Here is a 14,977-nt window from a genome sequence, read left to right as displayed (position 1 = left end):
GTAAGATAATAAAATCTGTTTTGTTTAAACCACCAATTTGGTAGTATTTTTTATAGCAGCAATAGGAAACGAATACAGCCCCAAACAAGCATAGTTTAACAATACATTGTTCAGGGTTACATCTACATATGACAAAACAATTTTTAACAATGAGAGAATCATTAAGTACTCAATTCAGGGTAGCGACACCTGTTGGGGGAAACAGGGATAGAATGAGAAGGAGCACATCAGTTGATACAAAGGCTCGATATAAACATTCAACTTCTAAAATCAAGTGGTTGTCCTACAAATATTCATTTTATTGTTTTGCTTCATACTTAGGTGGTGCAAATATTCTTCACATCAAATACTACATAATGAATGGATGAATAATAAATTTTGAAATAAGCAGGTGTTAGCTGGGTGAACATGGAACTCATGAGCATTCCAGACACAGGTCCTGTGCAAAGGTCCTGTGGTAGATGAGAACATGAAGCACCCAGGAGTGACTGTGGCCTGGTGACTGGAGCACAGGCAAGGTGGGAATGGTACAAGCTGAGGGCAGAGAGGGAAGAAGGGGCCAGACTATAAGGGACGGTGGGCCATGTGAAGAATGTGGCCCTTCATCAAGGGGAAGCCATGGGTTTAAGGAATAACTGTGCAGAAGAACCCTCTATAACGGGACCAAGACTTTCACCTACTTTATGATCCAACCACACCCCTGTCTATCAGACCACTATGAAAGGCAGGTTTTATATTATCGCTAAAGATTGAGCGGGGGAGTCGGGGGTGTCTACAGTCAATTGCCATTTTTTTTTTGAGCATCTGTGGCATGCCAGGAACTTTCATAGGATTATATGAGACATCAATAACCTCGAGTGGCAGATATTAGGCTCCCTGTGTTGCAAATGAGAAACTAGGCATTCAGAGGGTCAAGGCAGGGTGGAGGACGGGCCCGACTCCAAGCCCAGGTCTCGTTCCCAGTACAATAGCATCCAGTACGGACATGCCTAGAACAGGACGGAGTCTCAGGGCATCTTGCCATGCACATACAAGCACCCAGCAAGGCTTTGCTGCTGCTGCACTGCTCTGACGATGATGACGATGAGAACGGAAGGGGCCACAGCATTTCCAAAACTAGCAAACACAACTGTGTGCTCTCACAGATCTTAACAGATCTTAGGTGGTGGGACAAGAGACTAGCCCCTTTGAGGGAGATGCTTACTGTCATAAGATTGAGCTAGGGAAATGATGTGATATCACAGAAAGAATGCAAGACCAGAACTACATCCCATTTCTGACTATGACTAGCCCCATGACCCTAGCAAGGAATATCATCCCCTCCCAAAAAGTTGTTTTTCATCTGTAAAATGAGAGGAATATTTTTAAATAACATTTTCATTATAATAAAACTTAGTATGTGTTCCGCATTGTTTGAAGATTTTAAACATTAATTCATTTATTCCTTATACTGACCCCAACAGGTAGGTACTATTATCATCCTCATCTTTCATTTTAGGAGATAAAGGTATAGCGGCTAGGTAACTTATGCAAAGTAACACAGCTTTTTCTAACTCAAACCAGGCTCCCCAGCTTCAGAGCCTGTGGACAGAACCACTATACGCTCCACTTCTTAGCCCTGAAAATCACTTAGTCCATTCTTTCATTCACGCCTTCATTCCTTCATTGGAGACTCATTTTTCTGAGTAGTTATGTTGTGCCAATTATATCAGTTACTGTAAACAGAAGTTCTCTGTGTGTTTCCAATCTGCAAGAGTGAGACCACTCAGCGGGTCCCTGGTTATACGGCTGGGTGTTAAAGGCCACGTGAGAGGTGGACACCAGGTTCCGTGGGAGCCCAGAAGAGGGTGCAAGTGGGTTTAGCCAGGGAAGGAGTGGGTGATTCTTGAGCTAAGCTTGGAAGGACAAGTGGCAGTTGGCAAAGCAGGATGCGGGGGCTGGGGAGACAGCATTCCAGCCAGAGGGAACAGGACCTGGAGGGCAGTTGCTGGCATTAACTGGGCTCTAATGGTGTGTCCAGTGCTGGAGGTACTAAGAGTTATACAATCATTATGTCATTTAATCCCAAAACTGATGGAGCTGCTATCCTTATCCCCATTTTGCAGATGAGGAAAACAAGGCCCAGAAGGATGACATGACATTCCTGAGGTCATATGCCTAGCAATGCTGGAGTCTGGATCAAAGTTCAGGGAGACCCCATAGACCTTGGCTTCTCCCCAAAAGACCATCTTGAAAGAGGCTTTCCTGCCTCCCCTGGCAGGAATGTGGCTGGGCTAAGGATTCAGTGAGGGCCAGAGATTTCGGTGTTGGAGGAAGCTTAACCTTCAACGCTGGACTGGACTAGGCATCCACAGGGAGCACGTGGGCAGACTCCAGATCACAGAGAGAAGTGTGTCTCTCACACTCCACCTGTGACAGCAGGTGGCGCAGGGTGTCCAAGTCTTCCTTCTTCTAGAGACAGAGGCTGGGGTTGGACATCCAAGAACCCAAAACATGCAGGAGTCCCTTTATTTTAGGACCTCAAATCACACCAAACCTGCTCTACCCTCCCCAACCTGACACCTACTGAGTGGCCCGATGATTGTGGATCCATGCTTCATGTGACCCCACTGCAGACTCAACCCAAGTCTCTTTGCTTTAAGCTCTTATTTTCAACCCACCTTCTTCACCCAGGCTAAAGATATAAATGAAGATTCACTAAGAGATAAGAGTGGGGCTTTATGTAAGGAAGAAGTGCAAGGACCAGTCTCTGGCTTAGTTAAAGCCAGCGTGAAGCCAACATTGGTGTCTGCCACAAGGGTGCCCTGGTTCCACCAGTGCTTCTGGAAGGGTAGCACTCACCCAAGAAGATGGCGCCCAGAGGACCTCCGGACACAGCTGCAAGCTCCTGAGTCCTCAGTGCCTTCAAATCTGTGATGCCCTTTGCTCTTAACATAGCTCTCATTGTGCAGATGTGGACACTGAGGACCTGGGAGTTTAACAACTTCCCCAAAGGGTTGGGGCTGGAGAGAAGAAGGGATATCCCAGACCTGAGGGTCTGCAGGGGTGGGGAGTGGGGATTACTTGCTTAAACAGTAGCATTGGGGCACCGGGGAAGAATACGGAGGAGGAGGGCCACGGGGTAGTGGCAAGGGCAGTGCCAGGGTTTCTTTTACCGGAAGACGAAGTCGGCGCTGTTGATCTCCCTCCCGCAGCGGCTGTTCTTCAGGATGCCTCCGTTGCCCACCACAGCACACTTCTTAAACTGGGATCGGTAGTAGGGCATGTCCTGGGGGAGGCAAAGGCAAAGCTGTCAGAGCCAAGCCACCCCCTGCCTCCACCTGCGACTCTCACCTCTGCAAGCACATCTACCCCTGTTAGCTCCTGGCCCCAAGAGGCAGCCTTGTGGGGAATGTGGGAGGAAAGCGGCTTTCCACTTTACAGATGGGAAGAGTGATCGAGAGTGTTTGTTACTATTAGATGGCCCCAAAGGCCACTCCCATCCCTGATGCCCAGGGCCTGCTGGGCAGCTTTCCTCCTGGCACACAGCAACTGGCATTCCTGCACGAAATGGGCCAGGCCTGCAGCCTGTGCTTCAGGTGGGACCAGCAGCCAGGTGGGGTCTCGTGGAGAATCACGCTGCCCTGGGACCGTCAGGAATCAAGCTAAATTTAAGGGGGACTTCTGTGGGAGACTGTCCTTATTCATGGTCCATTTTCTCTGGATGGACAGGCCCAGTGAGCAGGAAAACAGTTAGACTTGCACTATTAGACTTGTACAAGAGAAAGAAAAAAAAAACCAGTCATTTTCAGAAAAATCATCAAAAGTTTATTATGTTCTATATGGGTGTTTCCTAAACTTCTGTAAGTTAAGAACTACCTGGGATACTTTCTGAAAATATAAATTTCTGGGCTCCATCCCAGCACCACAGAATCAGAGTCTCACAGATAGGAGGCTGGGAAGCTGAATTTTTTACAAACCCAAAGAGACACTTATATTTAGGGAAGTTCAGGAAATGTGATTCTATGTCGCATTGCTTTAATTCAGGGACAAGCGAACTACATACAGCCCATGGGCCACATCTGGCTTACCGTCTGTTTTTGTGTAACTTCCAAGCCAGGAATGGATTTTATATTTTTAAGCGGTTGGAAACAACCCAAAGAAGAAACGATTTTGTGATACATGAAAACTATGTAAAATTCGAATTTTGGCATCTAATAAGATTGAAAGTGTTACTGGAATATAGCTACTCTCATTTGTTTACTCATGTCTGTGGCTGCTTTGTGCTAGAATGATAGAGGTGAGTAGCAGTGACACAGAGACTATGAACTGCAAATCCTAAAACAGTTACCGCCTGGCGCATTCTGGAGACTGTCTGGTGAGCCCTGCTGTCTGTCCCTGGGCTTCAGCGGTCCATACCCCGGCTCTCCTTGGATCTGTATGTCATACTAAGTTGTGTTACACCCACTGGCATTACCTGAGTGAGACGCAAGTCACCTGCTGTCACCAGCCTCATGTTCCAGGCCTTGTAAGACCCACCTTGTAAAGGTGGCTCAATACCATCCTCCCTTAGGGCCACAGTGAGTGAGAACACATTTGTCCTCCCCCACATCCCCAGAATGCATGAGTCTTACCTATACACTCTGGTACCAGTCACAGAATGCAGGGAACTCTGGGCTTTGTTTCACACTCAGCCAAGAAGCAAGGCAGCCAAGGCCTTCAGATTTCATCCAAAAAGACCTCCACATGCCCCCACTCAGAATTTCTATAAACTACATTCACTAAGTGCTCTCCTGGGCCCAGAGCTCTCCTGGATGTGGTTATGAACACACCCATGCAACCTTCCTCCTCTTCAGAGTCCATACACCACCACACCTGGGTAACTGCCACAACTGGCTGAAAGTGCAGGTTCCAGCGCCCCTTCTCTGACAGTAGTGCAGTGAGTCTGCACCAACAGTCAGCCCAGGTGATTGCAGGTGCGCAGCATCGGTGATCTGAACATTTCACGTCTGTGGCTCACTCACTGCGGTCCTCAATGGCCAAGGTCAGTGAACGAAACCATTCAGGTCTGTGGCTCACTCATTTTGTGGTCCTCCATGACCAGGGAGCCACCATGCCAGCCCTGCACCGCCTACCTCCAGAATTCTGTTATGTGAAAGGAAAAAAATAAATATCTATCTTGATTAAGTCTCTGGTATTTTAGATGTTCTGTTATAATCAGCCAAATCTATTCATAGTCCAAACCCCGGTGTTACAAATAAGAAGACTGAGGTTTTGAAAGACAAAATATCTGCCCACGGTCATCCAGTGAGCTGAACTTTTCAGAGTCTAGATCTGCACTGGGTGGTTCTTTCTTGTGCTCACAACCTCTGCATGTGTTTCTGCTCTTGTGCCTGCCTCAGGTGGGGGACAAATGTGTCGTCATTCTCTCCCATATCTGCAGGATATCCTCTGCAAGTAATGCAATACCCAGAATTTTCTAGTCACTTTCTCGCCAAAAGTCACTCAAATCATAGCCAGTTGGCATTCATGGTTCTCAGAACCCCCAAAGAAACCCAGAGGGTGGGCTACTGCACCTCAGACAACTGGTCAACCAGGACCAAGACGACTTGAGTCCAGAGGACAGTGAGTGAGTCATGAAAAACCCCAGGGATATCGCCACGGAGGGCTACAGGCGCCGGCTCCCTCGCCTCACCCAGACCGCCCCTGCCCAAAGCAGCACCTTGGGAAACATGCGGAAAATCTCCTGGTTGATGTGATAGATGCCGCTGGTGTCCACCTCATACTTGAGCTTGGTCCCCAGGGGAGTGTTCTTCTGGGTAGTGAAGAGAAAGGCAGGGGCGTTGCAGCACCTGGACAGAGTGGACCTGCCAGGCAGGGAGACAGGCAGGAAAGACATGATCAGGGCAGAGCACAGCCTCATGAAGTACAGAGGGGTGGAGCCGAGGCCTCTCCTGCCCACCCATCCCCACGCTCACCCCCACCCTGCATGGAGCCGAGGCCTCTCCTGCCCGCTCATTCCCAGGCTCGCACCCACCCTGCACCTCTGCTCATGCTGTCCTCTCCCTTTTCAACGCCTCTCCCAAGGCCCCTGCCTTCTGCCACTCATTCAGGGCCCAGGCCAGGTTTCTTTCCATGAAGCCCCACCCAGCTGCCCCTGTCTGCACTGATGGAACTCCTCCATGGAGCCCAAGTCCTGGCCACTCACAGAGGGTGAGGAGGAGCTTTCCGAAGAGCTCCAAGCCAGGCCTGGCATGGAAACTTGGGTTGCAGTCCTGGAGTCAAGAGGCCTGGATTCTCGCTTCTGCTCTGCCCCAACCAGTTGTGAGGCTACTGGAAGGTGTCTCTCTCTCTGGGCCCTACTTTGTTCATGCAGGCTTGGCTCTTCTACCTCTAATCCTCTGTAATTTGTGATTGCAGCTTGCCAAAGCCAGGAAGGTTTTATAATCTTTTTTTTTTTTTTTTTTTTTGAGACAGGGTCTTACTCTGTTGCCCGGGTTGGAGTGCAATGGTGCGATCTCTGCTTGCTGCAATCTCCGCCTTCCGGGTTCAAGCGATTCTCCTGCCACAGCCTCCCAAGTAGCTGGGATTACAGGCATGCACCACCATGCCCAGCTAATTTTTTTTGTTTTTTTTTTAGTAAAGTCAGGGTTTCTCCATGTTGGCCAGGCTGGTCTCGAACTCCTAACCTCAGGTGATCTACCTGCTTCAGCCCCTCAGCCTCCCAAAGTGCTGGGATTACAGGTGTGAGCCATCATGCCCAGCCTATAATTTTTTTTTTATTATTATTTCATCTCTTGCAGGTACTTCACTGGGAAGCCCAGCTGGCTCCCAGTCACAGAGAGCAGAATTTCCTGTAGAGAGCTGGGTTTCAGAATGTAACTTAAGGCTTCCCAGAGAGGAGGCCAAAGGCCTGGCAAGGCAGGGCCATGGGTTGGCATTACAAACCAGCATCTGGGCCTTTTAGCTTTGCTAGTTCAGAAGCTCAGTCTTGTCAGCCTACTGAAGAGCACTCCTATTGAGGGAGACTTACTCTCACTAACCAAGCTCATGAGCGACGGATATACAAACCAGAATGTCAGCGTGCCTATTTGTAGGCAGCAGGGTGGGAGAAGGCCTCAGTTACAGGATTCCTTTCCTGTAACTGGAATGCTCATGCCTGCCTTCTAACACCCACCTGCCACTCCCTCATGGCACCAGGTTCCTGCCAGCCTGAATGAAGCATCTCATCATTGTTTCATGAGCTTGAAATGAGAGCAAAGGGAGGCAATGACCATCCTGGAAGGTTTTCTCACTTAGAGCATGGCAAAGCCTGATGTCACTGCCGTTTCTCACACCTGAAACTGCTCCACACCCCTCATGCCCAGAGCTCCACCCCTGCACTGTGCTGTCTTGTCCCTGCCAAAGGCTCCCACACTCATCCCTGTTTTTCTCTTGCCACATAATTTCCCTGTTGCTTCATGTTTCCTGAGATATGTGAGTCCCACTGCTGAGACTTTCTTTTTTTTTTTAGATGGAGTCTCGCTCTGTCGCCCAGGCTGGAGTGCATTGGCGTGATCTCCGCTCACTGCAACCTCCACCTCCCGGGTTCAAGCGATTATCCTGCCTCAGCCTTCCAAGTAGCTGGGACTACAGGCGTGCATCACCACGCCTGGCTAATTTCTTGTATTTTTAGTACAGACAGGGTTTCACCATGTTGGCCAGGCTGATCTCGAACTCCTGACTTCGTGATCCGCCCACCTCGGCCTCCCAAAGTGCTGGGATTATAGGCATAAGGCACCGTGCCTGGTCTACTGCTGAGACTTCTATTCTGTCCTAAGCCTGGACAACAGGCTTTTGCCTCTCACTGACCTGGTCCAGACTGAGTGTTTTATCAGCCATACTCTCAGTGTGCCAGGTCTCACTCGCCCCCAGGGGCACCTCTGTGCAGTGTGCACGGTAACGTTTCTAAGGGGCCAATTGGCAGCACAGATTATGGATCTATTCTCTACTCTCCCAGCACTTTGCTCAAGCTCATGTTCTGTTTTTTATGATAGGTGAGTCTCTGCAAACTACTGTCAGGCCTTTGCGGGGTCTCTGTAGTCTCCCAGAGGCCTCTGGCACCTGATCTTCAAGTGTTATCACTTTAAACATTCACATTTCTGAAAATGTGCCTCTTAAAACTACTACTCTACTTCTAGATTTCATCTGGAGCTGCAGCAAATGGGAACAAACGATTTATAAAGAAAAAGCTTAGTCATCTTTGCTTTTCACAATCTCTCATGCAGGACTCCTTCATGCTTAGAGCTCCTCAGTACATTTAAACTTGGACCTGAGTGCTGAAATCCAGTACAGACACAAATTGCCAGATCACATCAACTCCATAAAATAAGGTCTACCTGCACTAAAATAATCCCATAAGCTCACAGAATTTTAGAGATGGAGAAGACCCTAAAGTTTACTATCCATCAAAAAGAATTTTTGGACATCTATTATGTGCTGAGTTTCCACAGGAGAACTTTAAGATCCAGCTCTTACCTCTCTGGGAGTTTATGATCTGCTCATTTTGGTTAGATAGCATTTATAAAATAATCTGCAGCAGGGCTCATATGTCTCCTGGAGGCTGGAAGAACTCAAGTGCTCTGAGAAGGAGAGAAGTCACTGGGTCAGAGTGGCTGCCCCAGGACAGGGGAGGTGAGGACTAGGAGGCCATAGAGAATGCGTAATGCGCCTTCACACAGTCCTGCCAGAGACCACTGGCACATGCTTCCCTGCGAATAGCCTCAGTGAACCTCAGCTGTGTACCGGAGATGGCACCACCAACCTCGCAAGGCTGCTGTAAGGACTGAGGGAGAGAAGGTGGAAGACGGCACCTGGGCAAGGTGCCCGCCTCAGCCTGCATGTTGAATCAGTCCCCCACACTGCCCAGATTCCTCAGCCCAGTCAGGGCCTGCTCTAGGGAAGATGCCCAGTGAGAGCTGGGCCTTGCAGGAGGACGGAGACTGGAAGAGGCGGCAGTGAGGAGAACCACACAAGGAGAAGGGAGGACAGACGAATCATAGATACTTGAACTGGTTGGCCTCAGAGATGTTCATCGCCCATTTGCACATCTGCAGGCTCTTCCACCTGTCGAACAGCTCTGACTGCTTCACCCTTGGGAGTAGAGGACAGAGGAGTACATGAGCGGGGCAGGTAGGACACAGTGCGATCATTCCCAGAAATGCTCCCTCCTGATCTCCCACAGCCGAGTCCAGTTCCAGGGCTGGCCCTTGGCACTGACCATGTTTTCTTTTCTTTTTTTTGAGACAGGGTCTCACTCTGTCGTTCAGGCCAGAGTGCAATCATGCAATCTCAGCTCATTGCAACCTCTACCTCTGGGGTTCAAGGGATTCTCGTGCCTCAGCCTACCAAGTAGCTGGGACTACAGGTGCGCCACCATGCCTAGCTAATTTTTGCACTTTCTGGTAGCAATGGGGTTTCACCATGTTGGCCAGGCTGGTTTCGAACTCCTGACCTCAAGGGATCCTCCCGCCTCGGTCTCCCAAAGTGCTGGGATTACAGGTGTGAACCACCGTGCCCAGCTGGTATTTTCTTATTTTCTATATTTCTGATGCTCTGGCACCTGGTGCCTTGCTAATTCCTAGTCAGCAAACAACTGTCCTGCAAGCATGCCTTTCATGTGCAAACCAACCAATCAGAGCCCACACCCTCAACCTCCTCATTGACAGGACACCATCCCCCTCCTCCCACCCCCTACCCTAACCATCCCAGGGCCAGGTATCGGACAACCAGAGGCAGTCCCTATGCCTCAGAGCCTGCCAGAATTATTCACACTAGCCAATCCTAAACCTGGCTACCCTGCCGACCCTGCCTTGTCCATTCCTTCCCGCGAAAACCTCAATAGTCTCACCCACGCTTTGCCCTCACTGCTGCCTCCTGACTGGCCGCGGGGCTGCCCTGCAGGGCGTGCCTCCTGTTTCTATGGCTCTGTGAGTATAACGTCTTACTTCATGATGGTCATTTTCATGTCCGTGTGTCCTACCATAACTGATTAAAACAAATCTCAGAAACTTTGAAACCTTCTTCCCCACATGCCCACCCCCGAGGGCCTGCGTAGTTCTCTTGGGAACATCTGTCTATAAAGGGAGTCAGACCCCAGTGGAACATCCATCAAACACCCACACAGTTCAGCACTCAGTAGGGCTCATGAGCAGGGTATGCCCTTCTCTTTCTCCCTTCTCAAGGGCAGATCACGGTTTCCAAATGACAGAAAAGATGAGATGAGAAACCTGAGACTGCCCCTTCTCCCTGAACAACCCTCCGCCAGGCTTTATGCTGATCGGCACTTAAACATCTCAGCATCATGACATTCTAAAGCACTCTCAGGAAAGGGAATGTCTAAACCACATAGCATTCTCCCTTTGACCGAAACCTGCAAAAAGAACTCATTTTTAATTTACACATTTACATTGACTAATTTATAATTATGCATACATACAATTGTTTCAGTGCTGTATCCCCAGCTTCTAGAACAGTGCTTAGCAAAATATAGATACTCGATAAATATTTATTAATTGAACGACTGAGCCAAATCAAAAATACAAATTTCCACAAACACTAAGTAACCAATATGAGATCCTCATGCACATTAACCTCAAATAGTCGCTCACCCTTCTTATCGGTTTCTCTCCTCTTTCAGCAGCGCCTAATCTCAGAGCTATGTCCACATTCCCAAGCCCTCTCTGCCACAGATACGTTTTAGCATCTCTGTTACCTATCCCTGTGTTTAGTTACCCCTTCCCCATTTCAATTAAGAAATTGTTTCTTGCATCCTACCCAATTCCTTCCTCCTTTAACTCACTGTTGGTTTTGCGGGTAATTCTCCTATTCTACAGAAATGTCCAGAATTCTCTAGGATCCCTGCCATTGAAGATTCCAGTGAGGCTCTGGCCTGGTGAGAGTCGTGAGATCCAGAAAGATCCAGGAAGCTCCCCAAGCCAGGCCAGCACCCACTCCTTCTTAAGTAAAGGATCACAGGACCCATTATACAATTGGGTGAGCCCTTCCTGATGAACTCTAGATCTTCGGCAAAGAATTATGCACCTTTTTTTTTTTTTTTTTTTTAAGGGGATCCTATGGTCAAATACAGTTGGGGAAAGCTGAGCTAAATAAAGTTAAATACTTTTCTTTACTGCAAGACATCTCAGATAGCTTAATATGTTCTCATATATTGTGAATTTCCAAGAAAAGTATTGGATCATGGGATCCTTTTTCCATTGAGTACTTCGAAAGATTGTAATTCTACAGTAAAACTGTGAAAAGTAGACAGATCATACACTCCTTAAAGACAGCACCATGATTTATCTCTCTTGATCATGCACAGTCACCACTCCAGGGCCAGGCATTCTGTAGTTGTTTGGGGTCACCTGGCTGTGGACCACTAAGAAGCTCGTTAGTCTTGGGTGCTGGGGTAGAGAGGAGCCCTTCAAAGGAAGCTGTCCTGGTTTGATCATAAATGGGAACACTCAGCCTTCAGGAGCCGAGTGTTACCAAGAAACTACTATCACTATGGCTCTTACCCTGGGGTGCAATGAAGGGCTAAAGGAAGTGCCTGTACCCCCTGATTTTGTTATAGGCAAAATCCATGTCTATCCACCCATGTGCATATCTTTGGGGAGAATCTGAAGCTTTCTTCAGGTTCCTACAGGGGTCCATTATTTAAAAAAAAAAAAAAAAAAAAAAGCAAATACCCACTTTAAAAACCCTTTTTAGGCTGGGAGCAGTGGCTCACACCTGTAATCCCAGCATTTTGGGAGGCCGAGGCAGGCGGATCACCTGAGGTCAGGAGTTTGAGACCAGCCTGGCCAACATGGTGAAACCCTGTCTCCACTAAAAATACAAAAATTAGCCGGGCATGGCAGTGCGCGCCTATAATCCCAGCTAGTCAGGAGGCTGAGGCAGAAGAATCACTTGAACCCAGGAGGCGGAGGTTGCAGCGAGCTGAGATTGTGCTATTGCACTCCAGCCTGGGTGACAGAGCAAGACTCCATCTCAAAAGAAAAAAAAAAGCCCTTTTTAAAAAACGGTTCATTTTGCAGAGGCGAGACCCTGTGTTTAATCAGAGGTGTCTTCAAACAAGGCAAGCCTCCCCTACGGGAAGAATCAATGGCTGGTGGGGCAGGGGTGATTGCAGGAAAAGTCATGGAAAATAGTAACTAAATACATGGATTTTGGAACTAGTGGGACTTGGGCTAAGACCCAAGTCTTAGTTCAGATACCTGCTAACTATGAGGCCTCAGGCTGGTTATTTAACCTCTCTGAGCCTCAGTTTTCTCATTTATAAAATGGGTGTAATAATAGTCTCTTGCCCTCCCAGATTTGTTAAAATAATTAAATAAGATGATGTGATAAAAGACTAGGCATGGCACCTGACACACAGAAAGCATCCAGTAAGTGTAAGTTATTAGTATTGTTAAACTGAACTGCCTTGACTGTGCTCACTCACAGCCCCCTATACTTTCCACTTTTGTAAAATCCATGAACTATCATGACTGCTGATCTTCCCCACTAGACAGTAAATACCATGGGGGCAGGGGATCGAGCCTGCACTCATCACTGTAACTCAAGTGCTAAGGCACATAGCAGATGCATGGTAAATATTTGTTGAGTATACCAATAAGTTAATCAATTAATTGAAACATCTGAGTTCAAATCAAGTCTCACTATTTGTTGAGTATCTCCACATGGCAGGAACTAGAAATACAGTAGTGAACAAAACAACCCCTTGGTTCCATGGAGCTTACATACCAGTTGGGGAGGAAAATGGAAAATCAATAAATAGGAAGGAAAGTGAAGCAAGGTAAAGTCAATCAGATTGAATGATCAGGGAAGGCTTTCCTGAGGAGGAGAACCTTGCACAGAGACCTGAAATGACACAGGAGCGAGCTGTGCAAATATCTGGGAAAAGTGTATTCCAGGCAGAGAGAATAGTGAGTGCAAAGGCCCTGGTACAGGAACCAGCCTGGCAGCTTTCCTCCTCCCACCCTGGCTGACAGAAGGCAAACCTTCCTTCTGGCTCTCCCAAACCTCCCCTCTCAGGAGCTCACAGGGTATGAGGGAGTGGTGCCATCATACAGCAACACCCTGGCTCACCCCCTGCCCCCTGCCCCTCCCCACTCTCTGCAACCCACAGGCCCCTAGAGCAGCCCCCTATATGGCCACTGCTTCAAATGCCTTCTGGAAACACAGCCCTGGCAACACTCTAGGCAGGGTTCCAAGTTTTACTGTTACCAGTGTCTGGGCCCTACTCTCTCTGCCTCCAATGCCCTCATCACACCCTGAACCAAGGTCAGGGCCTGGACACCCAGTCTTGAATCCTGGCTCCATCCCAATCTTGCAATGTAACCTCGGGCAAGTCATTTAATTTCGCTGAGACTCAGCTGTTTTTTCTGTAAGATGGATATAACGGCTGGCTGCTGCCCTTCCAATCTCAAAGGTTGTCAGAGAGCTCAAATGGAATAATACGTGTAAAAAGATTTTACAAATTGCTTTACAAATGCAGAGATCATCTTTACTTTAAAGATGAAGGGTTGACCCCAGGTACTTCTCTCCTTTCTCCCAAGACACCACTAACATTCCAGAAGAGGAATAAAAAAAGGTACAAGCCCACAGATGAATAGAATGACAGGGAAGGGCATCTCAGTGGAAGAGAAATTTCAACAAGTGTATGGAAGTACGAGGGAGTGGCACAAGGATAGGATGACACAGCCCAAAGTACCTAGAGCCAATCTGCACATGGAAAATTCTAAGAGGTGGGTGGAGGATGGGGAGGGAGCATGGCCCTAAAAATGAGACTCAGTTGTGAGTCTGTAAGCAGAGCCATCAAGCCTACACTCCCCCTACCCCACCAAAAACCATGGTAGCCAAATGCTTAATGTCCAGCAGAGGGGGAGGAGAGATGGAATCAGACTATGAGTTCCTCTGTTTAAAAAAAAAAAAAAGTTATCATTTGCAGTTAAAAGATCTGGCTGTTCTAGCAACAAAAGGGCCAGGAGCATCGTGAACAACTTCAGACACAGAACTCCTATCAGTTTTCATTTCAAGGTTAAATATGGATAGACAGCCAAGGGTCACCTGGTCAACCTGAAGTGAGACCAAGATAATCCATCAGATAAAACGACCACAAAGACAACTATTGGAGGAACAAAATAGAACTTAAAAATATTCTACTTAGGGTACAAAGAAAGACTTCTTGTTGGGGAGGGGTTCACCAGAAGAGCTGGAAGATGAAGTCAAGGGATTTTCCTAGTATGTGGAAGCAAAAAGAGGAGTGAAAAAAGATAAAATTAAAAGATATGACCAGCCTGAGCAATGTAACAAGATCTTACCTCTACAAACAAATGTTTGAAAAACATTAGCCAGGTGTGGTTTCATGTGCCTATAGTCCCAGCTACTCAGCAGGCTTGAGGGCAGGAGTTCAAGGCTGCAGTGAGCTATGATCACACCACTGCACTCCAGCCTGGTTGACAGAGCAAGACCTTATCTCAACAACAATAAAAAGATATGAGTACTAGAGGTACAGTCCAGAAGTACAGGATTCTTAGATTGTAGAGAAAAATAGAGAAGAAGGAATATAAAAAGATTTGAGAGAAAGTTGAAGAGTCTGGACACAAACTCCAAATGAAAAGGTTCCACATTTCAGAACTGTAAAGATTCCAGAGAAAAAAAACCAGATACTTCCGGAGAAACAGCCATTCTCATGCTTCTCATGTATCCCTGGATGCTAAAAGATGGTAGTGAAGGTCTTCAACATCCTAAGAGAAAATGATTTTCACCTAAAATACCAACCCGCCAGACCAGCAATCAAACCAACAATCCCACAACCCAACACACCAACAATCAAACCAACAATCCCACAACCCAACACACCAACAATCAAGCCAACAACCCAACAACCCACCACACCAACAATGAAAACAATAATCCAATAACTCATCACACCAACAATCAAAACAACAAC

At 47.6% G+C, this 14,977-nt stretch overlaps 1 protein-coding gene across 3 annotated transcripts in view; it reads right to left on the bottom strand.

Moving 5' to 3' along the window:
- The window catches only part of ST8SIA5 (ST8 alpha-N-acetyl-neuraminide alpha-2,8-sialyltransferase 5), an 87,641-nt gene that overhangs the window by 4,125 nt on the left and 68,539 nt on the right, over positions 1 to 14,977 (bottom strand). For all 3 annotated transcript variants that reach the window (XM_023207471.2, XM_023207470.2, XM_023207472.2), the window contains 3 exons: positions 9,025 to 9,111; positions 5,702 to 5,846; positions 3,156 to 3,268 (listed from right to left, as the gene is read on the bottom strand). In XM_023207471.2, the coding sequence (XP_023063239.1) occupies positions 3,156 to 3,268; positions 5,702 to 5,846; positions 9,025 to 9,111 (345 nt within the window). The remainder of the gene's footprint in view (positions 1 to 3,155; positions 3,269 to 5,701; positions 5,847 to 9,024; positions 9,112 to 14,977) is intronic.

The sequence above is a fragment of the Piliocolobus tephrosceles genome, chromosome 18 (assembly GCF_002776525.5).
Source record: "Piliocolobus tephrosceles isolate RC106 chromosome 18, ASM277652v3, whole genome shotgun sequence".
NCBI classification, from domain to species: Eukaryota; Metazoa; Chordata; class Mammalia; order Primates; family Cercopithecidae; genus Piliocolobus; species Piliocolobus tephrosceles.
The sequence above is the reverse complement of the archived record's forward strand: the minus strand, read 5'-3'. Positions and strand labels throughout refer to the sequence as shown.